Source organism: Delphinapterus leucas, chromosome 6 (genome assembly GCF_059928025.1).
Source record: "Delphinapterus leucas isolate spDelLeu-1000000601 "Yukka" chromosome 6, BTC_Dleu_Yukka2, whole genome shotgun sequence".
Lineage (NCBI taxonomy): Eukaryota > Metazoa > Chordata > Mammalia > Artiodactyla > Monodontidae > Delphinapterus > Delphinapterus leucas.
In genome coordinates, this window is record NC_143134.1 from 44,618,767 (window position 1) to 44,644,987 (window position 26,221).

General features: G+C 39.3%; 1 protein-coding gene across 11 annotated transcripts in view; it reads left to right on the top strand.

Annotated features, from left to right (window-relative positions):
• Positions 1-26,221, top strand: part of UBAP2 (ubiquitin associated protein 2) — a 116,868-nt gene that overhangs the window by 36,625 nt on the left and 54,022 nt on the right. For 5 of the 11 annotated variants that reach the window (XM_089912505.1, XM_022551656.3, XM_030763825.2 and 2 more), the window contains 4 exons: positions 10,271-10,348; positions 14,432-14,542; positions 16,980-17,133; positions 18,523-18,600. In XM_089912505.1, coding sequence (XP_089768631.1) covers positions 10,271-10,348; positions 14,432-14,542; positions 16,980-17,133; positions 18,523-18,600 — 421 coding nt within the window. Of the gene's footprint in view, positions 1-10,270; positions 10,349-14,431; positions 14,543-16,979; positions 17,134-18,522; positions 18,601-24,843; positions 24,979-26,221 lie in introns of those variants that run through there. The other 6 variants (XM_089912500.1, XM_089912502.1, XM_089912503.1 and 3 more) reach the window with 3 other exon arrangements.

A 26,221-nucleotide genomic window follows, 5' to 3' on the forward strand; every position in this document is an offset into this window, starting at 1 on the left:
TTCAAAAACATAATTTTTATTTTATATTTATTTATTAATTATTTGTTTATTAATTTTGGCTTGCTGGGTCTGAGTTGTAGCATGAGTGATCTTTAGTTACGGCATGCCGGCTCTAGTTGCGGCATGCGAACTCTTAGTTGCAGCATGTGGGATCTAGTTCCCTGACCAGGGATCAAATTCAGGCCCCCTACATGGGGAGCTCAGAGTCTTACCTACTGGACCACTGGGGAAGTCCCTTATTTTATTTTCTTGGTACAGACACCTGCTTTAGAGTTCTGGTGATTTTCTTAATGTACCGTTGACTGCTTTCCACCTTGCTCGGAAGTCTCATTTCCATCTTTCTCTGTGCCTCTTTTCATTTGATTCTCGAAGATTTCCTGTGACTAATGCAGACTGGGTTCTCCCAGTTCTTGTGCATGTTGTAGTCACTCTTCTCAGTCTTCAAATGTAAAGTGACAGAAGAAACATCTCCTTTTACATTCCTTCCTTCTTGTGGCCTAGACTGTCATGACTGCATTCTTAGACTGTTCAAATAGCTTCTTGCCTTGTTGGGAGGCAGCATGATTGATACACTGGATACTACACACCTCTGGTAGTTAGGAGGTTTGTGCCAGTAACACCCAGCATAAAGCGTGAGTAAATTACTTAGGGGTACAGTATGGAGTTGAACTGTATTACTACCTCTTAAGATCTTTCTAGCGATAAAACAGAAGCTCTACTTTATGATTTAATAAATTTTATAATAGAAACTTTTTGATTTTATAGAAAGGTAATGAATGCTTCATGGATGAATAGTTTCATGATGGTTATTTACCAAATTGCTGTTGGCCCTATCCTGTATAATACTTTTAATGTGTTTTTCTCAAGTTTTGGCATTTTTCTGAGAGCCAGAGTGTGTGTCTGTGTGTACTAATATTTTAAAGCTGTAAGAATTTAGTTCATATATTCTACTTTCCTTGCTTAATTGCCTAAGGACTTTCCCTGTCTAATTGCATTGATTAGACTCTTCAGTACAAATGGCTGGAACAGACATCCTTATTTTGTTCTTGATCTTAGGAGGAAAGCTTTCAGTTGTCTTTCACCGTTAAGTAGAATGTTAAATTGTAGGTTTTTTAAGTTGACTTTATTAGGTTGAGGAAGTTCCCTTCTATTTCTGATTTGTTGGGGTTTTTTTGTTTGTTTATCCTAAAAGGGTATTGGATCTTATCACATTCTTTTTCTGTGTCTACTGAAATAATCATGTGGGATTTGTCTGTTATTCTATTAATATGTGTATTACGTTAAAATGTTAAACAACCTTGCATTCTTAGGATAAACTTAACTTGGTCATGGTACATATTGGTAAGTTGCTGGTATGGTAAGGTTTGCTAGGATTTTGTGGGGGGATATTTTTCTCTAGTTGTCTTTCCTTGTGATGTCTTTGCTTTTGGTATCAGGGTAATACTGGCCACATAGAATGAGTTAGAAAATGTTCCCTTCTCTATTTTTTCGGGAAAGTTTGTGAAAAATTGGTGATTGATGTTCTTTCGTTGTTCAGTAGAATTTACCAGTGAAGCCGTCTGGGCCTGGGTTTTTCTTTCTGGGAACTCCTTTGATGACGAATTCAGTCACTTGTTAACAGATTTTCAGTTCTTCTTGAGTCAGTTTCAGTAGTTTGTGTCTTTTTAGGAATTTGCCTTTTTAGACAAAATTGTTGATTTTTGTCTAGGTTATCCAGCTTGATGGCATACACTTGTTCATGGTTATTTTCTTATAATCCTTTTTATTCCTCTAAAGTTTGTAGTGATGTTCCCTATTTCATTCCTAATTTTAATAACTTGAGGCTTCTCTCTCTTTTCTTGGTTGTTCTAGCTAAAAGGTTTGTCAATTTTGTTGATTTTTCTCTTCTTTATTTCATTTATTTCTACTGTAGTTTCTATAATTTCTTTCTTTAAAAAACTGTTTTGGAATCAGTGTTTTGGAAGATTTGCCGAAAAGTTGGAAAATGATACAGAGGTCTCTACAACATGTACCAATCTTCCCTTAATGCTAACATTTTATATCAAATGTTGGAAAACTTTTCCCAAAAAGGGTCAGATGGCAAGTATTTTATGCTCTGCAGACCACACACAAATCTCTGTTCCATGTTCCTTCTTTGTTTTTCTTGTATTACAACATTTTTTTAAAAAAATTTATTTATGTTTGGTTGTGTTGGATCTTTTGTTGCAGCATGCGGGTTCTTCAATGTGGCGTGTGGGCTTCTCTCTAGTTGTGGCTTGCGGGTTTTCTCTAGTTGAGGTGTGTAGTCTCCAGAGTGCATGGGCTCTGTAGTTTGCAGCATGCAGGCTCTCTAGTTGAGGCGCCTGAGCTCAGTAGTTGTGGCGCGTGGGCTTACTTGCCCTATGGCATGTGGGATCTTAGTTCCCCGACCAGGGATCGAACCCGTGTCCCCTGCATTGGAAGGCAGATTCTTAACCACTGGACCACCAAGGAAGTCCCAAGTTCTCTTTTCTGTTCCAGGATTTGTTTTCATGTCTCCTTAGTCTCTTCTGATCTGCAACAGTTTTTCAGTCTTTCCTTGTTTTTCATGACCATTGCACATTTGAAGAATATATTTATAGGTTTTTTTTTTTCCATACGTGGGCCTCTCACTGCTGTGGCCTCTCCTGTTGCAGAGCACAGGCTCTGGACGCGCAGGCTCAGCGGCCATGGCTCACGGGCCCAGCCGCTCCGCGGCATGTGGGATCTTCCCAGACCGGGGCACGAACCTGTGTCTCCTGCATTGGCAGGCGAACTCTCAACTGTGCCACCAGGGAAGCCCCTATTTATAGGTTTTTAAAGTAATTACTTGGTTACCTATCATCCTCCAAAGGTGAATAATTAGTATTAAAAATATTATTATGAACCTATGAATTTAAACATTTGAAGGGTTTCAGTTATTTCTAGTTATTACCCTTTTTGAAGTTGAAATTATCCTATCTTTGGCCAGGTCTCTTCAAATTGGCTCCTGAGGGCTTTTTGACTTTCTAGTAATCTTTGATGGTTTCCTCATAAACTAGTATGATGAGTTATTCCAGACTTATCTTGTATAATTCCTGCTGTGTACCTAGATCAGACATTGCTCTAAGGAATCCTGGCATGTTTTAGTAGGAAATGGCACTTAGAGACCTCAATCTGGTAACTGATGTTTATTGTTACTGGGTTTGTCATTGTTTATAGGTCTCTCCAGTGGACAGTTAAAAGTAAAATGCCTCATGAGTTAGTAATGCTGATAGTTCAAATTCAGGACTACAGGATTTTCACTTCTTTCATATTACATTTTGATCACTTCTACACTGAGAATACTAGTTTCTTCAGAACCAGGGGATGGTATAATTATATATATACATATTTTTTTAATTTAAGTTTTTTGGCTGCGTTGGGTCTTCATTGCTGCATGCGGGCTTTCTCTAGTTGGGGCAAGTGGGGGCTACTCTTTGTTGCGGTGCGCAGGCTTCTCATTGCGGTGGCTTCTCTTGTTGCGGAGCATGGGCTCTAGGCACGTGGGCTTAGTAGTTGTGGCTCGCAGGCTCTAGAGCACAGGCTCAGTAGTTGTGGCGCATGGGCTTAGTTACTCCGCGGCATGTGGGATCTTCCCGGACCAGGGCCCAAACCCATGTCCCCTGCATTGGCAGGCGAACTCTTAACCACTGCGCCACCAGGGGAGTCCTGATATAAATGTTTACACCCTTTGCTGGAGCAACAACATGTGTATCAGTCTCCGATTCTGTAAAAATTTTCTGAATTTAGGATTTTAAACTTTATCTTGAAGTCAGTTGATAGAACAAATGTCTAACTGAATAGTTTCTGCCTACTTGAAATTTCAAGGAAACTGCTTCGTTTATTTGCTTCAGCTCCTTTTGTAGTAGCTTTTAAACTGATAGTAGTAACTTGCAGGATGATCACACTTGCACATCTGAGGGCCTTGGTCTTTATTAGTATTGGTGAAAATTATTCAACAACCAAGAGGCACTCTGTGTATGGACCTGGGAAGTAAGTGTCTACAATTCTTTGACACAAACAGGGATCTCATAGCCATCCTTGTTTTTGCTGTTTGCTGTCTCATAATGTGACTCTGTACCTGGGAACCATTGTCAGCTGTCATTCCATTATTTCATGACACAGCGTTTTTGGTTATCTAGAATAAGTTAGTCACTCTGCTGGAATTCAGTAACTTGTTATCTGCTTTCTTTTATGATGGTTACTACTTGGTTTTTCACTGTGACAGCCTTAATACAAGACCGCCTCCATTAATAGCCTTCAAAGCATATTTTACTTGATAGAGGTGGTCCTCAAGTGAAAAAATGATGTGGCTGCTAATGCCAGCCTGAAGGACAGATTGGTGCACCCACTGCTCCAGGGTAGCCTTTGGTACCCATGGCACCTGAATCAGCCGATAAGCTCCATCTGAAACTAGTAAGACTCCCCCTCTACCCCCCTTTAAATATTACACTGTATCTACATACGCTGTTCATGTGCCCAGTGTATACTATACTTTCTCCATTTGAGACATCATTTAGTTTTACTTCTACAACAAGTATATGCTTAATAGTCACCATTAATACTTAGGTCACTATCTCTAGTCATTTTGGTTGTTTGAAGCCAATGCTGTTCTTGATTCCTCAGGAAAGGCTCATGAGAATAAGCCTTTTTCCTGTTTTCTTCTGTGCTGGTAACAATTTATGCCCTTTCTATTTGAGCATAAAGTCAGTTTTGTTCTCTGTAAATGCTAGGCTCATATTTTCTTTACTTGAGTATCTTAAAATGTTACTTTTCTTTTTGCATAAAGCACTGCTTTTGACAAGTTTAATGACACGCTGATTTCTTTCCCTTGTAAGTCTTTTGTCATTTCTGCCTACATGCACGATGGATATTTTTTAGAGTCCAGATATTTTACTTAGAAAAGTTCTCAGTATGGGTTGTTATGGGTTGATGTTCGTAAGTATGGTGTGTTTTCTTTCACAAATTTGAACATTATTCTATTTGCTTTCCAGACATTTTTCTTGAATTTTAGCTTTAAACATTTGTACTGTTTCCTTTCTGTCCTTGTCTTCTTCAGACTTGTATTCTCCACAGATTCAGGTTGAGTTGTCTTTTGCCTACATTCAACATTTGACACTTTCTTTCTACCATTCTTTTATCTTTTCTTTTTCCTCTTTTAAATTTCTTTTTTACTTATTTTTTCCTCTTTCACCTTTTATTTCTCTTGTAGCATTAACTTTTAAGTTTATTTTTGTGTTCCTTCTAGTTTAATCTTCATTTTCACTTCTGAATTAGAAAAACTTAGACATAAAATGTTATTCTTTATGTCTTTATTGTTTTCTTCATGCTCAGTCTTTTAGTGCATTTTGAAACAGAAGATAGCAGTTTTGCTTTTTTCCCTAGGCTCCTTTTTTGGTGTACTGTCATTGGTTTTGGGGGGTATTATCCTGCTTATATTCTTTTTCTCTTATAGTAACTTTGTATGGGATTTGACCTTTAATTTTCTATTGCTCATTTATATGTGAAATGAGTCTTCTTGGACTTTTACATGGCAACATGGTTCAAAGTGACTTTTCTAATTTCATAGTGTTTCCTCTTTTTCTGTATAGTTATGTTGGCTTGCTTTCTGAGATTTCCTGTCTTCGTTCTCCTCCCCCAGTGTGGACTTTTTTAGATTTTTCTATATATGTGGCCCAGTTTTGATTTTACTCCCAGTATTTTCTCTTGATGGGAACCTTAGCTGGTTAGTTTCAGTAGTTTATGATGGTAACTACCCCAGCCTATTTAAACCTTTCTGCAATCCTCACACATAGTTTGCTGTTGGAGTTGTCAAAACCCTATAGTGCCAGGTGCTGTGCTCAAATTGGCCCACCTTACTTTCCAGTAAATGCCTCTTGGCTACTTGGGGTTTTCCTGTTCTTAGGCCAGTCAAACATCCCAGTGCTGGCCTCTGCCACAATTATTACCATGCAGATCTTGTATCTGTTGTTTTTTCTTTTCCTGTTTGTATTTTGAGGTTTGTAAGGGATACCTTGTCACCTAGTTTTATCCTGTGTTGTTGTCCACGGGATTTTAGGTTTGCTATAAAGTTAGAACAAAGATGTTTCTTTATACAAACATAATTACACTATCAAATTTCTTAGATGTATCATTGTTACAGTGTTCTTTCACTACAGTTAATATTCCAGTTTTGTCAATGTGGAACTTTCATTTATTCCAGTAATGTCAGTTACTCCAGTAATGTCCTTTATAGCACGTTTCCTTTTTCCAGTATAGCATCATCACATCCCCTTTGCTTGACATGCTTTTTTAGTCTTCATTAATCTGGAACTGTTCTTAACCTTTCTTGGTCTTCTGAAATAATAGCAATTTTGAAGAAGGCCAATTACTGTAAAAAATGTTCAATTTGAATTTGTGTTTTGATATTTCCTTCTGATTAGATTCATGTTATAGATCTCAGGGATGCTGTTTAACTGACATTGAGTATTTCTGAGTACTATATGTAGAGTCACATGATGTCTCTCTGCCCCTCCCTGAGGATGTTAATTTTGATCACTGAGTCTAGGTTTTCCCATTTCCCCTAATTTATTGTTTACTAGGTTTCTGCCAGCAACTAAAAAATAATCTTTGTGGAGACACCTTGAGACCATGTGTAAATAACCTCTTCCTCATCAAGCTTTCCCCTTTAGAATCAGCATTCGTTGATGATTCTTGTTTGAAATAGGCTTTACTGTGATGGTTGCAAAATGAAGATGTTTTCAGCTCTACTACTCCCTCTTATAGTCTTTTTATCATTGCCACATTAGTAAGTGTATTTTTATTTTTTAAAAATTTATTTATATATTTATTTTTGGCTGTGTTGGTTCTTCGTTGCTGTGCACGGGCTTTCTTTAGTTGCAGCGAGCAGGGGCTACTCTTCGTTGTGGTGCGCGGGCTTCTCATCGCAGTGGCTTCTCTTGTTGGGGAGCATGGGCTCTAGGCGCACCAGCTTCAGTAGCTGTGGCATGTGGGCTCAGTAGTTGTGGCTTGCGGGCTCTAGAGTGCAGGCTTGGTAGTTGTGGCGCACGGGCTTAGTTGCTCCGCGGCATGTGGGATCTTCCCGGACCAGGGCTTGAACCCATGTCCCCTGCATTGGCAGGCGGATTCTTAATCACTGCGCCACCAGGGAAGTCCCAGTAAGTGTATTTTTAAAAGATTACTCTAATGATCTAAGAAGTAAAAATCAAACCAAATAGAGATCCTTTTTATTTTTAATTGGTTAAATTTGCGTTTTTTTTAGACTGGAGTTTGAGGAAGCAGGCTCTTTTATACTGTTAATTGAGTATAAAGTTTTGCAGCCTTTGTGAAGAGCATTTTTGAGCAGATGGTATGAAACTACTTTTAACTTTTTTCTATATACTTCTTTGACCTAGTAGTTTCACATCTTTGTATTTATTCTAAGAAAGCTATCCTGGATGTATTAGGTGTAACAATGGCTCCCTGTAGTGTTTGGGTAGTAATGAAGAATTCAGAGTAAGTAAAATGCAAGACCTATCCAGTAGACTTGTATGCAGCTAATAAGCATTATGATATAGGTATTTACAATTGATTATGTATTCCTACAAAGTAGTGTGATTAGTATTTTGTTTTTGATATAAGAGAAAAATATGTAAGTACCAAATAAATAGTTTTTGGTATTAGATAGTTACTTTATGGGTCACTGTTATTTTCTTGTGGGCTTTGTGAAAATTTTGTAATTTAAGGAAATTTAATGGTAAGTGATGAACATTCATATTGCTTAGGTTGCAGCAGGGCTCAATGAATATGTGTGAGGTACAATTTCTAGATTTGAAATTCAGAGTAGAAGTGATTGCTATCAGGAAAAACGGGCAAAAATTAATCATGCAGCGTTTTAGCACTAAGGGCCACATTGGTTTACTTTCTTTTTTTTTTTAGTTTATTATTTTTAAATAATTTTTTTTATTTTTTATTTTTATTGAAGTATAGTTGATTTACAATGTTGTGTTAATTACTGCTGTACAGCAGAGTGATTCAGTTTTATATATATATATATATATTCTTTTTTTATCCCAGTGGCTTACTTTCATAAAAGGTTGCCACTACCCAAAGCTCAAATGTATAATGTGGAAGTGCCGTCTTCCAGAACTCACCTTCCCCTTTGGTTTTCCTTTTTACCTCGTTCAGTTATTTCATACCTTGGTCCTTTTGGCTGCTGCATTGGGACTTCTCACTTGAGGGTGTGTGTAAAGAAGGCCCTTATATATACTGGTTAGAATTGAGGTAAAATTTGCCGTGTGTGTAGAAACTGTACAAACATCTTTCTGGGTGTAATGTAACGCTGCAACTGAGGTCACAGCAGGCATAGGTTGGGATGAAAGGATTGGCCATTGGATTGGAGGGAACAGACCAAAGCTAGCTGGAGCTTGTATAATCAACCAACAACATGGACTGGAAAGCTCTTGTGAGAAGCGTTTTTACATTGTAAAAAACACTAACAACCTCTCCCCCTCCACCCCCATTGAGATTATTATGAATCTGTATTAAAAGCAAAGGTGAAAAGTTGTTTGTTGGGACTTCCCTGGTGGCACAGTGGTTAAGAATCCACCTGCCAATGCAGGGGACACGGGTTTCAGCCCTGGTCCGGGAAGATCCCACATGCCGCAGAGCAACTAAACCCGTGCACCACAACTACTGAGCCTGCGCTCTAGAGCCCGTAAGCCACGACTACTGAGCTTGCGTGCCACAACTACTGAAGCCCACACGCCTAGAGCTCGTGCTCCACAACAAGAGAAGCCACCGCAATGAGAAGCACGCACACTGCAAAGAATAGCCCCTGCTCTGTGCAACTAGAGAAAGCCCGCACACAGCAACGAAGACCCAGTGCAGCCGTACATACATACATACGTACGTAAATAAATAAATAAATATATTTTTAAAAAGTTGTTTATTATTAGCACTTGGTGGGTCTCCCCTCCCCCCCAAGCTCATTCAGTAATTTAAATGATTTAACTTTAAAAATATTTATGTTGGGAGTTAGTAAAGATTTTAGCTAGCAATGTTTGGTATGTTACTATTAACTGATTTCACAAGAGTTACCTTTTTCAAATTTCTTATTTTTTATTATTTTCTTGGCTGTGCCACATGGCTTGTGGGATCTTAGTTCCCTGACCAGGGACTGAACCCACACCCTCGGCAGTGAAAACACGGAGTCGTAACCACCGAACTGCCAGGGAATTCCCAAAAGTTTCCTCATTTAAAAAATATCTTTCTGGGCTTCCCTGGTGGTGCAGTGGTTAAGAATCTGCATGCCAATGCAGGGGACACGGGTTCGAGCCCTGGTCCGGGAAGATCCCACATGCCACGGAGCAACTAAGCCTGTGCGCCACAACTACTGAGCCTGTGCTCTAGAGCCCGCGAGCCACAACTACTGAAGCCCGCACGCGTAGAGCCTGTGCTCTGCAACAAGAGAAGCCACCGCAATGAGAAGCCCGCACACCGCAACAAGAGTAGTCCCCGCTCACCACAACTAGAGAAAAGCCCGCGCACAGCAGCAAAGACCCAACGCAGCCACAAATAAATAAATAATACCTTTCTAATTGCCAGAAATACTACAAAATGAAACCTCAAAAATTCGGTAATTTGAATTTTTTTTTAAGAAGGATTTTGAGTGAAAAAAGCAACTGGAAAAGAGTTTTCTACATAGTTGACTAAGCGTTTGAAAGTTGCTTCCTTTAAAATTCTGTTAAATTAAAACCATTTTAAAATTGTGGTTAAAAATAAAAATGTAACTTTAAAAATAATTTTTATTTAGATAAATACAGCCTTTTCCCTTCCGAACTGACCTTTTTTGAGTTGATAGCAGAGCTTTTTTGCTTTTCAACAGCAAGGTTGTGTCTAAGCCTGTATCCTGGCGGTTGTTTCCACTGCTTCCTGTTCTTCCACTTTCTGTTACGCTGTAACTTCATCTGCCCAGGGGAAAGAAAATTCAAAAAAGAAAATTCAAATGAGTCACAAGGCTAATGAAGATGAACAGGACTTCAGGTCCTTTGGTCAAAGGACTGGGACCTTTATGCTATTTAATTTGATGCTTATTTACCTTTTGGGAATACACTGTATACATTTAAGAGGTCTAAATTCAGAGTCCTTTTTTTTAGTTAATCAGTATTTCTGTTACCACAGTGATTGAGTTTTTATCTGTTTATACCAGATTTTGGCATCTAACTTGTATTTTTGGTGCTCCAGTCTTGAATAGTTGTATGTGCTTTTCCAGGCAACAGCTGAACAGATGCGTCTTGCTCAAGTGATCTTTGATAAAAATGATTCAGAGTTTGAAGCTAAAGTTAAACAGGTATGTTTCTGGCATAGGATACTGTCATTTTTGTAATCTAGTCTTACTGTGCTTAAAAAGATAATTTCACTAGAGATTCTTATTTTAAACTATGCTTCTTGCTTAGTTGTAAATAATTGGATTTTGAACTTGTGATTCAAAATCAAAATACCTGTATTGGTGGCTAGAGTGAAGGAGTTTTGGCAGTAGAACCTTTCTGAGTTACTGGTGTTACATGTGAACAATGAGCATTTGTGAAAGTACAATGGCATTGTATATACCTGTGCATAGAAAGTATATTTAGTATACGGCAGGTTCTCAGAAAATTTTGTTCAGTGTTACAGAAGAGCTGATTTGCCTTTTCACATATTGTGGTGGTCCCAAACATAGATTGGAAAAGTTATAAAATTAAATTTTAGGGTGATGTCTTCACTTAGACCTTCACTGATATAATATTATTTTAATTTCACATTCTTCTTTCCTGATAAGACTTCTTTTCCCTTCAAGATTCTAGAAACCAGGCAATAACCTTTACCTTGGTAGAGGTCTACCAGTAATTCCTTGGAGTGAAAGTCCCTTGGTGAACTCTTTATTTTAGCCCTTTAGTATGTAAGCTCTTTCTTCTTACTTATAGTGCTGTCATTAGACTTAATGGTGATATTTTTGGAAAGCCACAAAAATTATTTATTAAAAATCATAGAACTTATTCGCTGGAATGAGATTTATGAATTGTTTGAGACATACTTCTACATATTATATCGCCTTTTATCTGAGTAGCATAGCAGATACACAAAAAAGAGCACTGGTAGAGGAGTTCAGAGCTTTAAGTTGTTTTTTTTTTGTGGTACGCGGGCCTCTCACTGTTGTGGCCTCTCCCGTTGCGGAGCACAGGCTCCGGACGCGCAGGCTCAGCGGCCATGGCTCACGGGCACAGCCGCTCCGTGGCATGTGGGATCTTCCCGGACCGGGGCACGAACCCACGTCCCCTGCATCGGCAGGTGGACTCTCAACCATTTCACCACCAGGGAAGCCCCAGAGCTTTAAGTTTTAACGATGGTTCTCTCTCTTACTAATCCAATCACTGGGGGAGTTTTGAAGGTTACTATAAATCTTTTTTTTTTTTTAATAAATATTATTTATTAATTTATTTGGCTGCATTGGGTCTTGGTTGTTGTGCATGGGCTTTCTCTAGTTGCAGCGACTGGGGGCTATCCTTTGTTGTGGTGCCTGGTCTTCTCATTGCGGTGGCTTCTCTTCTTGCGGAGCACGGGCTCTAGGTGCGCGAGCTTCAGTAGTTGTGGCATGCAGGCTCAGTAGTTGTGGCTTGTGGGCTTAGTTGTTCCATGGCATGTGGGATCTTCCAGGACCAGGGCTCGAACCTGTGTCCCCTGCATTGGCAGGTGGATTTTTAACCACTGCGCCACCAGTGAAGTCCCTGCTGTGCATCTTAACAACTGCATGTGATGGGTAATGACCTACTATAGATCGTTGGTAAAAATCTGACCTTATTAGTAGAAATCCAAAGACTGAAGCATGGGAAAGCTGTAGAATGTATAGAACCTTGCTGGGTAACACAGGGAGGAAATCAGATGGAACGATGTGGTGTAAAGAGCTGTATTTATGAGACCAGGAGACCTGGCTTCCCGAAAGGCTAATTGTTTTGTGATCACAGAGCAATTGCTTCAGATGTTGGGGGTCAAACTGTTTTGAACTGCAGGTGATACACACTAAAATAGTTAAAGATACTTAAAACACAGCAGATATTTAAATCATACATTTGTTCACTGATAACTGAGAAACCTATATTTTGCCTAATCTGTGATTGTTCCTTGTGTTGAAAATATTAAGTAGCTTAATTATCCCTTGTTACAGGGAATGCACCAAGGAGATTTCTTTGATTTCAAACATAGCACCCTGTTGAGGCTACTTGAGAAAATAGTATGTCCAGGAGTGAGTTTTGTGATAGCTGCCAAATTCTAATTTTTTTCTTATTTATTTATTTATACAGCAGGTTCTTATTAGTTACCTGTTTTATACATATTAGTGTATATATGTCAATCCCAATCTCCCAGTTCATCCCACCACTATTAGCCCCGCTTTCCCCCTTTGGTGTCCATACGTTTGTTCTCTACATCTGTGTCACTATTTCTGCCTTGCAAACCAGTTCATCTGTACCATTTTTCTAGGTTCCACATATATGCGTTAATATACGATATTTGTTTTTCTCTTTCTGACTTACTTCACTCTGTATGACAGTCTCTAGGTCCATCCATGTCTCTGCAAATGACCCAATTTCGTTCCTCTTTATGGCTGAGTAATATTCCATTGTATATATGTACCACATCTTTTTTATCCATTTGTCTGTCGATGAGCATTTAGGTTGCTTCCATGAGCTGGCTCTTGTAAATAGTGCTGCAGTGAACATTGGGGTGCATATGTCTCTTTGAATTATGGTTTTCTCTGGGTATGTGGCCAGTAGTGGGATTGCTGGGTCATATGGTAATTCTATTTTTAGTTCTTTAAGGAACCTCCATACTGTTCTCCATAGTGGCTGTATCAATTTACATTCCCACCAACAGTGCAAGAGGGTTCCCTTTTCTCCACACCCTCTCCAGCATTTGTTGTTTGTAGATTTTCTGATGATGCCCATTCTAACTGGTTTGAGGTCATACCTCATTGTAGTTTTGACTTGCATTTCTCCAATAATTAGTGATGTTGAGCAGCTTTTCACGTATTTGTTGGCCATCTGTATGTCTTCTTTGGAGAAATGTCTATTTAGGTCTTCTGCCCATTTTTGGATTGGGTTGTTTGTTTTTTTAATATTGAGCTGCATGAGCTGTTTATATATTTTGGAGATTAATCCTTTGTCCGTTGATTCATTTGCAAATATTTTCTCCCATTCTGAGGGTTGTCTTTTCGTCTTGTTTATGGTTTCCTTTGCTGTGCAAAATCTTTTAAGTTTCATTAGGTCCCATTGTTTATTTTTGTTTTTATTTCCATTACTCTAGGAGGTGGGTCAAAAAAGATCTTGCTGTGATTTATGTCAAAGAGTGTTCTGCCTATGTTTTCCTCTAAGGGTTTTATAGTGTCCAGTCTTACATTTAGGACTTTAATCCATTTTGAGTTTATTTTTGTGTATGATGTTAGGAAGTGTTCTAATTTCATTCTTTTACATGTAGCTGTCCAATTTTCCCAGCAGCACTTACTGAAGAGGCTACCTTTTCTCCATTGTATGTGCTTGCCTCCTTTGTCAAAGATAAGATGACCATATGTGCGTGGGTTTATCTCTGGGCTTTCTATCCTGTTCCATTGATCTATATTTCTGTTTTTCTGCCATTACCATACTGTCTTGATTACTGTAGCTTTGTACTATAGTCTGAAGTCAGGGAGCCTGATTCCTCTATCTCTGTTTTTCTTTCTCAAGGTTGCTTCGGCTGTTCAGGGTCTTTTGTGTCTCCATACAAATTTTAAGATTTTTTGTTCTAGTTCTGTAAAAAATGCCGTTGGTAATTTGATAGGGATTTCATTGAATCTGTAGATTGCTTTGCCAAATTCTAATTGTGAGACTTTAGGGTGTTAAAAATTATTTTATATGTGCAGTGTTCTAATCCAAGCAGTGATAGCCCATGTACGGAACATTGATGGAGTCAACTGGACTGTTGGACATTGCAAACAGTTGGACTGGATGTTCGGCTAATTGTGGCCACATACTCATGCTTGGTCTTTGGGAAACATATAGTTCCACTTAATATTTGAGTAGCTCAGAAATATGGGAGTCCCAGGCCATTAAACTAGTTTGAGCAGTCACATAGCTCATCCTGAGTATTCTGAGAATGTTGGTATGTATGTATGTGCTGCCGATTAAGAATTGATACTTTGTCAGCTTGGAGGAGGGTTGATTTATAGCTTGACTTTACCAGTATTGGTCGAAAGACATGGAGTAGCCCCCCAAAACAGGTAAACCTGATCTTGGATTGTAATCTCAGAGTCTTGAAAAGGCCATCTTCATGTGGAATAATCTCTGTCTTTATATAGTAGAATCTTAGGATTAATATCAAATGCCATTCTTCTGTTTCCCTAATCATTGTCTTATAATTCCAACAGCTTATGGAAGTGACAGGAAAAAATCAGGATGAATGCATAGTGGCTCTGCATGACTGTAATGGAGATGTCAACAAAGCTATCAATATATTGCTGGAAGGGAATTCAGACACGGTAAGTATTATTAATTGATTTGCAATGCTGAGATTTCTCTCCAGTTCCATATTGCATTTTCAACTTCACCTTATTCGGGGGTGGTGGTAGAGGGGGATTGTGGGTGCCATTCCATATATGTTTTAAGTCCAGAAAGAACACTAACCTGAAATGACTGTTTTTGTTGTGTATGTTTTCTTCATGAAGTTGTAGAATCTGAAGACTTGAAAAGAACTTGGTCATCTACTCCAGCCTTACACAGTTGCCAAAATTATCTGGGCCTGTGGACATTTTCACCACCTGAAAAACTTCTCTTGGCTCCACAGCTCATGTTTCTTCATCTCAATTGTCACCTTTTACCACTCCTTATATCTCTAGACTAACAGAAAACCAGGATTTGCTGGTATCTCTATTTGCTTATGTGTGAATATTCTACAGACACATTTTCATGACAATCTGACAGATATATAAAATTAAAAAAAATTTTTTAAGCTTAATCAAGTTTGAGGAATGCACATGCACACTAAAGCTCCTCCCTTTTATTTTAGGAAGGATGCAGCTAAAGCCACACCAGAGGCAGGTGTCAGCCCTAATCTTTTGATTTCTACATGGAAATTACACAGTATTTCATTTGTATTTTTTCATTGAGGAAACCAGTTCAGAGCAGATTAAAACAAATAATGTTTCACCTAAGTGGGGTATAAAGATGAACACATCAAAAAGTGCCTTCCTTATCATTGTTTAGGTTTAATCAAGTTCTTGTTTTTAGGGGTAGGCTTTTTTAGGCACAGGCTGTATTAAAATGAGCTACTGTGACAAGCTCAAAACTGAAATGAGTATATTTTTATTTAATAGGAAACAAGCAGAATAAAATTTGTAATTATAAAAATTAATGATAATTGGGAAAATATTTCGTTATTTGAGTATAGCAGTATTTGTGTGTAAAATTCTATGCAAGATTACACTGGTCCAACATGATGAACTACCAAATATGTGAGTTTGTTGGGAAAATATGTCATGTTAAGTGAGGAAATAAAATTTTGAAGAGTTTTTGTTTGCTGACACTTGGGCATGTATTTGCTGGGTTTTATAAACTATGGGGGGTGTTCACCTCATTGCTAATGGATGCAGTGTAGAATAGTTCTCGCTTATTTTTAAAATGAACTGAAGGGCTTAACTGCTTTCTCATTAAAAAAAAAATCACTGTGAATAAATGAAATATTTCCAAATCATTAATTGGAGGACATATTTTCCTTTATACGGTAGAGATAGGCTTGAATACTGTTTTCCTGTTGCCTTTCCTTTAGCTCCCACAGATTCATCACTCCTTTTCTTTGGTGGCTGGGTGAATCTTTTAAGTTTTAAATGATCAGCCAGTTCTATCTCAATAAAGACTTTCAACTTCCTCTCCTCATTTGGGACTGAACCTAAAGGAGGTGGTTCTAGGCTGAAAGTTACATAAAGATCTCTTTGGTTACCTCTTTTTTTTTTAAAAAATAATAAAATTTATTTACTTATTTATTTTTGGCTGCATTGGGTCTTTGTTGCTGTGCATGGACTCTTCTCTAGTAGCAGCGAGCAGGGTCTACTCTTCGTTGTGGTGCACGGGCTTCTCATTGCGGTGGCTTCTCATCGCAGAGCATGGGCTCTAGGAGCATGGACTTCAGTAGTTGTGGCACGCAGGCTCAGTAGTTGTGGCTTACTGACTCTAGAGTACAGTCTCAGTAGTTGTGGCACACGGGCTTAGTTGCTTCGTGGCATGTGGGATCTTCCAGGACAAGGGCTCGAACACGTGTCTCCTGCATTGGCAGGCAGATTCTTAACCACTGTGCCACCAGGGAAGCCCTTTGGTTACCTCTTGAACCTAGAAGTCACACAGTTGGGGCTAGATCTGGCATGTTGTTTTCTTAAAAGGTGAGAAACTAGCAAATTAGGGCCTGAATACAGACACAAAAGGCATTTGTCTGTTTGGAGATGAGAAGGCTATAGGGAAAATAGAGAGGCAGAGGGGAAGTCCTTTGAAACCCTGGTTTGTTTAGGATTATTCCATGGTCCATCTTTTCTTTCATCCTGTTTGCCTTCTTACCTTGTTGTTGTCTGCAGTAGCCATGGCTACTACTGAGGTAGGTGAGGATGGCATAGAGTGGGAGCTTGGGGAAATAACATTTACTTTATGCTTATCAGCATAGGAAAAGGCTCTGTGGTGGGACAACATATAGTATGTTGTCAATTCAACTAGTTGCTGTAATCTTTTGTGCTCTCTGTAGCAACAGGAACCTGACGAGATTTGCTGTCGTTATCATCAGAGAGTACAGTACGTTTATGGAGAAGAATTAAAATAGTAGGCATGCAAGCTGTAAGGCATGCGTAATTAGGTCTGAAAGATAAATGCACATACTCTTGATGATTGTCCACACTTTGAGTGATAACTCTGAATAAATGCTCTTATTTTCGATAGACTTCATGGGAGACTGTAGGAGGGAAGAAGAAGAATTTTGGAAAAGAAAGTTCAGAAAACAAAGAGAATAGAGAGAAGAGAAGTGAGAGAGAAGTGAGCCGTGGACGCGGAAGCAACAACCGGAAAGTAAGAGGTGGCAATCGTGGGAGAGAGTGTAAGTACAGACCTTTCTCCTCACCTTTGGTTTTATGAAAATTTTCATGCATGTTGAAAAGCTGACAGAATGATCCAATGAATGCCTATAAATCCACTTCCTCAGTGCAATATTTGTTAGTATAGTTAACAGTTAGTAATGAGCTACAACTGAGTAGTTTATTAGAACCCTAACTGATACAATTTCATATTAGCACTGACCTGGGCTGTAGGTATTTGTGTTGTGTCTTAAGACCGCCTTCTGTTATGAATCAAGTGCATCGTCTAATTTTAAAGAAGGTTTTTTTGTTGGCTGGTAGCTAAAGCTGTTTATTCTTCCCCACTTACGGATACTCATGATACATGCAAGGTTTAGATTAAGATGAAAGTTGTTGAATAGGAAAGGTTTTTCTCAGTTCTCTCCATTTGACTCAGGTTTTGGCATCATTCACCCAAAACAACACTACCTCCTATGCAGACGTACCAAAGTGGCTAAATTATGATAAATATTTAACATGTTCCTTTATAGACTTTTGCTAGTTTATTTATACCACAGATGTTTATTGAGTATCTGCAGTGTAGTGGATAGTCTTCAAGTCATACAGCAATGAAGTAAACAGAAATCTTTGCCCTTCTAAAACATCTTTTAAGGGAGGTAGAGTGAGATGTAACAATAAAAAAGAGAAGTAACATTTCATATTGATATTGTAATATTTTAATGGCATTATGTAGAAAATTATGCTCTGGGGAAAAACAAAGGCAGAGAGATGGGAATTATAGGCACGGGTTTGACAAATTTAAAGATAGTGACCAAGGAAGGCCTCACTGACAACTCACATACTTAAGCCATAAAAGAGATGAGGGGAGCAAGCTGTGTCAATATTGTTCATAAAATTTCTGTATTATACAGAGTCATTAATGCCAATATAGAAATAAGGAGAAGAAAAGACTGTGTTGGCATCTTCTGGACAGTAACCTGGAAAACCTCTCTCTAACAATGATTTCCCCAAGAATTCAGTGTTTCCTTGGTATTGCAGTTTGCTAATCTATGCCTTTCCAGGCTTTGAACTTAACCAATGAGCAGGTATGGTTACATAACAAAGGTATTTTTTTTTTGGAAGTAAACTTACTTTACAGGAGGGCACGTCAAAACAGAAAATAAAGGTGGTACGTCATTTTAATTTCTTTTTGAATTTTCACCTATGAATTAAGCAAGTTGTGCTGTCATTCAGTTTTTTGAGCCACGCTGGTTTGGTTTTTCTTGTTTTCCAAACCCTTTGGTTGAATTTTAACCTTTTTTTAAAAAGCCTTTTTTTGTTGAGGGGTGGAGGGAGTCTTTTTGTCCTTGTCTTTAATAGCTGTAATAGCTGTTAGTTTGATTATGTATAAGGGGTGCTCTTTTTTTCCTTAGTTAGAGGTGAAGAGAATGGAATTGATTGCAATCAAGGGGACAAGCCTTCAGACCGTGGCAAGAGAGCTCGTGGTAGAGGTAAGACAGAATAAGGCGGACGGAGATGCTTGTGATCGGGAGAAGGAGGCAGGCTGTTCATATACTCAGTACATTAAGCCATGGCAGTGTACTCTGAAAGAATGGTTGATCTGAAATCTTTTGATTCATTTACTGATGCCAGTGAATGAAGTGTTTGGATTATGTAATTTTGAGGAAACCTACTGGTTGTTTTCAAATGAGCTGAGAAAGGCCCTTTATGAATAATTTAAAACTTGAAGCTCTGACCAAAAAGTTATTAATTCTCCTATGTTGGACTTTACCCATAGTAAAGTGTTTTACCATATGATGCTTTTTTGTTTGTTTGTTTCTAATGTTTATTTATGTATTCATTTATTTGGCTGCATTGGGTCTTAGTTGCAGCACACGGGATCTTCGTTCAGGCATGTAGGACCTTTCGTTGTGGCGTGCGGGCTTCTCTCTAGTTGTACTTTTTTTTTTTTTTTTTGCGGTACGCGGGCCTCTCACCGCTCTGGCCTCTCCCGTTGTGGAGCACACGCTCTGGACGCGCAGGCTCAGCAGCCATGGCTCACGGGCCCAGCCGCTCCGCGGCATGTGGGATCTTCCCGGACCGGGGCACGAACCCGTGTCCCCTGCATCGGCAGGCGGACTCTCAACCACTGTGCCACCAGGGAAGCCCTTCTTTTTGTTTTTTAAAGGAAATCCTTGGTAACCAACAACTGCTTTTTTTTTTTTTTTTCTTTTTTTTTAAGGTTTAATTTTGGGACTTCCCTGGTGGTGCAGTGGTTAAAAATCCACTTGCCAATGCAGCGGACACGGGTTCAAGCCCTGGTCCGGGAAGATCCCACATGCCGCGGAGCAGCTAAGCTCATGCGCCCCAACTACTGAGCCTGCGCTCTAGAGCCTGCGAGCTACAACTACTGAGCCCGGGTGCCACAGCTACTGAAGCCCGCACTCCTAGAGCCCGTGCTCCGCAACGAGAGAAGCCACCGCAATGAGAAGCCCACGCACCGCAACGAAGAGTAGCCCCTCCTCGCCGCAACAAGAGAAAGCCCGCATTCAGCAACGAAGACCCACAGCAGCCAAATAAATAAAATAGAATAAAATAAATTTATTTTAAAAAGGTTTAATTTTATTTATTTTTGGCTGCGTTGGGTCTTTGTTGCTGAACGCGGGCTTTCTCTTGTTGCGGCGAGGAGGGGCTACTCTTCGTTGCGGTGCGTGGGCTTCTCATTGCGGTGGCTTCTCTCGTTGCGGAGCACGGGCTCTAGGAGTGCGGGCTTCAGTAGCTGTGGCACCCGGGCTCAGTAGTTGTAGCTCTTTCTGACTTACTTCACTCTGTATGACAGACTCTAGATCCATCCACCTCACTACAAATAACGCAATTTCATTTCTTTTTATGGCTGAGTAGTATACCGTTGTATATATGTGCCACATCTTCTTTATCCATTCATCTGCTGATGGACACTTAGGTTGCTTCCATGTCCTGGCTATTGTAAATAGTGCTACAGTGAACATTGTGGTACATGACTCTTTTTGAATTACGTTTCTCAACGTGTACGCCCAGTAGTGGGATTGCTGGGTCATATGGTAGTTCTATTTTTAGGTTTTTAAGAAACCTCCATAGTGTTCTCCATAGTGGCTGTATCAACTTACATTCCCACCCACAGTGCAAGAGGGTTCCCTTTTCTCCACACCCTCTCCAGCATTTACTGTTCATAGATTTTTTGATGATGGCCGTTCTGACTGGTGTGAATTGATACCTCATTGTGGTTTTGATTTGCATTTCTCTAATAATTAGTGATGTTGAGCATCCTTTCATGTGTTTGTTGGCAATCTGTATATCTTCTTTGGAGAAATGTCTATTTAGGTCTTACACCCATTTTTTCATTGGGTTGTTTGTGTTTTGGATATTGAGCTGCATGAGCTGCTTGTATATTTTGGAGAGTAATTCTCTGTCAGCTGCTTCGTTTGCAAATATTTTCTCCCATTCTGAGGGTTGTCTTTTCTTCTTGTTTATGGTTTCCTTTGCTATGCAAAAGCTCTTAAGTTTCATTAGGTCCCATTTGTTTATTTTTGTTTTTATTTCCATTTCTCTAGGAGGTGCGTCAAAAAGGATCTTCTGTGATTTATGTGATAGAGTGTTCTGCCTGCGTTTTCCTCTAAGAGTTTTATAGTGTCTGGCCTTACATTTAGGTCTTTAATCCATTTTGAGTTTATTTTTGTGTATGGTGTTAGGGAGCATTCTAATTTCATTCTTTTATATGTAGCTGTCCAGTTTTCCCAGCACCACTTATTGAAGAGGCTGTCTTTTCTCCATTGTATATTCTTGCCTCCTTTGTCAAAGATAAGGTGACCACATGTGCGTGGCTTTATCTCTGGGCTTTCTGTCCTGTTCCATTGATCTATATTTCCGTTTTTCTGCCAGTACCGTAGTGTCTTGATTACTGTAGCTTTGTAGTACAGTCTGAAGTCAGGGAGCCTGAATTCTCCATCTCCGTTTTTCTTTCTCAAGATTGCTTTGGCTATTCGGGGTCTTTTGTGTTTCCATACACATTGTGAAATTGTTTGTTCTAGTTCTGTGGAAAAATGCCATTGGTAGCTTGATAGAGATTGTATTGAATCTGTAGATTGCTTTGGGTAGTATAGTCATTTTCACAATGTTGATTCTTCCAATCCAAGAACATGGTATATCTCTCTGTTTGTATCATCTTTAATTTCTTTCATTAGTGTCTTATAGTTTTCTGCATACAGGTCTTTTGTCTCCTTAGGAAGGTTTATTCCTAGGTATTTTATTCTTTTTGTTGCAGTGGTAAATGGGATTGTCTCCTTAATTTCTGTTTCAGATTTTTTTGTCATTAGCGTATAGGAACGCAAGACATTTCTGTGTATTAAGTTTGTATCCTGCAGCTTTACCAAGTTCATCGATTATCTCTAGTAGTTTTCTGGTGGTATCTTTAGGATTATCTATGTATAGTATGTCATCTGCAAACAGTGACAGTTTTTCTTTTCTAATTTGTATTCTTTTATTTCTTTTTCTTCTCTGGTTGCCGTGGCTAGGACTTCCAAAACTATTTTGAATAATAGTGGAGAGTGGACATCCTTGTCTTGTTCCTGATCTTAGAGGAAATGCTTTCAGTTTTTTACGATTGAGAATGATGTTTGCTGTGGGTTTGTCTTATATGGCCTTTATTATGTTGAGGTGGGTACTCTCTATGCCCACTTGCTTGAGAGTTTTTATCATAAATATGGGTGTTGAATTTTGTCAAAAGCTTTTTCTGCATCCATTGAGATGATCATATGGTTTTTCTTCTTCAATTTGTTAATATGGTGTATCACATTGATTGATTGGCATATATTGAAGAATCCTTGCATCCCTGGGATAAAATCCCACTTGATCATGGTGTATGATCTTTTTAATGTGTTGTTGGATTCTGTCTGCTAGTATTTTGTTGAGGATTTTTGCATCTATATTCTTCAGTGATATTGGTCTGTAATTTTCTTTTTTTGTAGTATCTTTGTCTGGTTTTGGTATCAGTGTGATGGTGGCCTCACAGAATGAGTTTGGGAGTGTTCCTTCCTCTGCCATTTTTTGGAAGAGTTTGAGAGGATGGGTGTTAGCTCGTCTCTAAATGTTTGATAGAATTCACCTGTGAAGCCATCTGGTCCTGGACTTTTCTTTGTTGGAAGATTTTTATTCACAGTTTCAATTTCATTGCTTGTGATTGGTCTGTTCATATTTTCTATTTCTTCCTGGTTCAGTCTTGGAAGGTTATACCTTTCTAAGAATTTGTCCATTTCTTCCAGGTTGTCCATTTTATTGGCATAGAGTTGCTTGTAGTAGTCTCTTAGGATGCTTTGTATTTCTGCAGTGTCTGTTGTAACTTCTCCTTTTTCTTTTCTAATTTTATTGATTTGAGTCCTCTCCCTCTTGATGAGTCTGGCTAAAGGTTTATCAATTTTGTTTATCTTCTCAAAGAACCAGCTTTTAGTTTTATTGATCTTTGCTGTTGTTTTGTTTGTTTCTATTTCATTTATTTCTGCTCTGATCTTTATGGTTTCTTTCCTTCTACTAACTTTGGGTTTTGTTTGTTCTTCTTTCTCTAGTTCCTTCAGTTGTAAGGTTATATTGTTTGTTTGAGATTTTTCTTGTTTCTTGAGGTAGGATTGTATTGCTATGAATTTCCCTCTTAGAACTGCTTTTGCTGCATCCCATAGGTTTTGGATTGTCGTGTTTTCATTGTCATTTGTCTCTGGGTAATTTTTGATTTCCTCTTTGATTTCTTCAGTGATCTCTTGGTTATTTAGTAACATATTGTTTAGCCTCCATGTGTTTGTGTTTTTTACGTTTTTTTCTCTGTAATTTATTTCTAATCTCATAGCGTTGTGGTCAGAAAAGATGCTTGTTATGATTTCAATTTTCTTAAATTTACCGGGGCTTGATTTGTGACCCAACGTGTGATCTGTCCTGGAAAATGTGCTGTAGTCACTTGAGAAGAAAGTTAATCTGCTGTTTTCAGATGGAATGTCCTATAAATATCAATTAAATCTATCTGGTCTATTGTGTCATTTAAAGCTTGTGTTTCCTTATTAATTTCTGTCTGGATGATCTGCCCATTGGTGTAAGTGGGGTGTTAAAGTCCCGCAATATTATTGTGTTACTGTCAATTTCATCTTTTATAGCTGTTGGCATTTGCCTTATGTATTGAGGTGCTCCTATGTTGGGTTCATATATATTTATAATTGTTATATCTTCTTCTTGGATTGATCCTTTGATCATTATGTAGTGTCTTTCCTTGTCACTTGTAACATTCTTTATTTTAAAGTCTATTTTATCTGATAATTAGTATTGCTACTCTAGCTTTCTTTTTCCATTTGCATGGAATATCGTTTTCCATCCCCTAACTTTCAGTCTGTATGTGTCCCTAGGCCTGAAGTGGGTCTCTTGTAGAGAGCATTTATATGGGCCTTCTTTTTGTATCCATTCAGCAAGCCTGTGTCTTTTGGTTGGAGCATTTAATCCATTCACATTTATGGTAATTATCAATATGTATGTTCCTATTACCATTTTCTTAATTGTTTTGGGTTTGTTTTTTGTAGGTCTTTTTCTTCTCTTGTGTTTTCCACTTAGAGAAGTTCTTTTAGCATTTGTTGTAGAGTTGGTTTGGTGGTGCTGAATTCTCTTAGCTTTTGCTTGTCTGTAAAGCTTTTGATTTCTCCGTCGAATCTGAATGAGATGCTTGCCGGGTAGAGTAATCTTGGTTGTAGGTTCTTCCCTTTCATCACTTTAAATTTATCGTGACACTCCCTTTTGCCTTGTAGAGTTTCTGCTGAGAAATCAGCTGTTAACCTTAATGGGAGTTCCCTTGTATGTTATTTGTCATTTTTCCCTTGTTGCTTTTAATAATTTTTCTTTGTCTTTAATTTTTGTCAATTTAATTACTGCGTGTCTTGGCATGTTTCTCCTTGGGTTTATCCTGCTTGGGACTCTCTGCACTTCCTGGACTTGGGTGGCTATTTTTTTTTTACCATGTTAAGGAAGTTTTCTACTCTAATCTCTTCAAATATTTTCTTGGTCCTGTCTCTCTCTCTTCTCCTTCTGGGACCCCTATAATGCAAATGTTAGTGCGTTTAATGTTGTCCCAGAGGTCTTTTAGGCTTTCTTCATTTTTTTCATTCTTTTTCCTTTATTCTGTTCCGTGGCAGTGAATTCCAGCATTCTATCTCCGAGGTCATGTATCTGTTCTTCTGCCTCAGTTATTCTGTTGTTTCCTTCTAGTGTATTTTTCATTTCAGTTATTTTATTGTTCATCTCTGTTTGTTTGTTCTTTAATTCTTCTAGGTCTTTGTTAAACATTTCTTGCATCTTCTCAATCTTTCCCTCCATTCTTTTTCCAAGGTCCTGGATCATCTTCACTATCATTGTTCTGAAAGGTTTCTGGAAGGTTGCCTATCTCCACTTCATTTAGTTGTTTTTCTGGGGTTTTATCTTGTTCCTTCATCTGGTAACAAAGTCCTCTGCCTTTTCATTTTGTCTGTCTTTCTGTGAATGTGGTTTTCGTTCCACAGGTTGCAGTATTGTAGTCCTTCTTGCCTCTGGTGGATGAGGCTATCTAAGAGGCTTGTGCAAGCTTCCTCATGGGGGGGACTGGTGTTGGGTAGACCTGGGTGTTGCTCTGGTGGACAGAGCTCAGTAAAATTTTAATCCGCTTGTCTGCTGATGTGTGGGGCTGAGTTCCCTCCCTGTTGGTTGTTTGGCCTGAGGTGACACAGCACTGGAGGCTCTGGGAGGGCTCATGCCAAGGAGTATTTCCGAGAACTTCTGCTGCCAGTGTCCTTGTCCTCACAGTGAGCCACAGCCACCCCCTGCCTCTGCAGGAGACCCTCCAACATTAGCAGGTAGGTCTGCTTCAGTCTCCTATGGGGTCACTGCTCCTTCCCCTGGGTCCTGATGTGCACACTACTTCGTGTGTACCCTCCAAGAGTGGAGTCTCTGTTTCCCCCAGTCCTGTCAAAGTCCTGCAATCAAATCCCGCTAGCCTTCAAAGTCTGATTCTCTAGGAATTCCTCCTCCCATTGCCCGACCCCCAGGTTGGGAAGCCTGACGTGGGGCTCAGAACCTTTAGTCCAGTGGGTGGACTTCTATGGTATAAATGTTCTCCAGTTAGTGATTATGGGATTTGATTTTATTGTGATTGCACCCCTTCTACTGTCTCATTGTGGCTTCTCCTTTGTCTTTGGATGTGGGGTATCTTTTTTGGTGAGTTGCAGTGTTTTCCTGTTGATGATTGTTCAGCAGTTCGTTGGGATTCCAGTGCTCTCGCAAGAGGGAATGAGCACATGTCCTTCCACTCCACCATCTTCAATCAGTCTTGGTCCTTGTTTTTTTTAAATCCACTTTATATATAGTAGTGTATATATGTTAATCGCACCCCCCCAACCTCCTTATGCTTACTTTTTTTTTTTTTTTTTTTTTTGGCGATACACAGGCCTCTCCTGTTGCAGAGCACAGGCTCTGGACGCACAGGCTCAGCAGCCATGGCTCACGGGCCTCGCCGCTCCACGGCGTGTGGGATCTTCCCAGACTGGGACACAAACCCGTGTCCTCTGCATCGGCAGGCGGACTCTCAACCACTGCGCCACCAGGGAAGCCCTACTTTTTTTTTTTTTTTTAAAGAACTTTTTGACTTGGACCAGTTTTAAAGTCTTTATTGAATTTGTTACACTATTGTTTCTGTTTTATGTTTTGGTTTTTTGGCCGTGAGGCATGTGGGGTCTTAGTTCCCTGACCCGGGATTGAACCCTCACTCCCTGCATTGGAAGGTGACATCTTAGCCACTGGACCTTCAGTGGAAGTCCCCTTATGTTTACTTTTTTTTTAAAATTTATTTTAATTATTTTTGACCGCATTGGGTTTTTGTTCCTGCTTGCGGCATTTCTCTAGTTGTGGCCAGCGGGGGCTGCTCTTCGTTGCGGTGTGTGGCTTCTCATTGCGGTGGCTTCTCTTGTTGCGGAGCATGGGCTCTAGGCGTGCGGGCTTCAGTAGTTGTGGCATGCAGGCTTAGTAGTTGTGGCTCGCGGACTCTAGAGCGCAGGCTTAGTAGTTGTGGCGTGTGGGCTTAGTTGCTCTGCGGCATGTGGG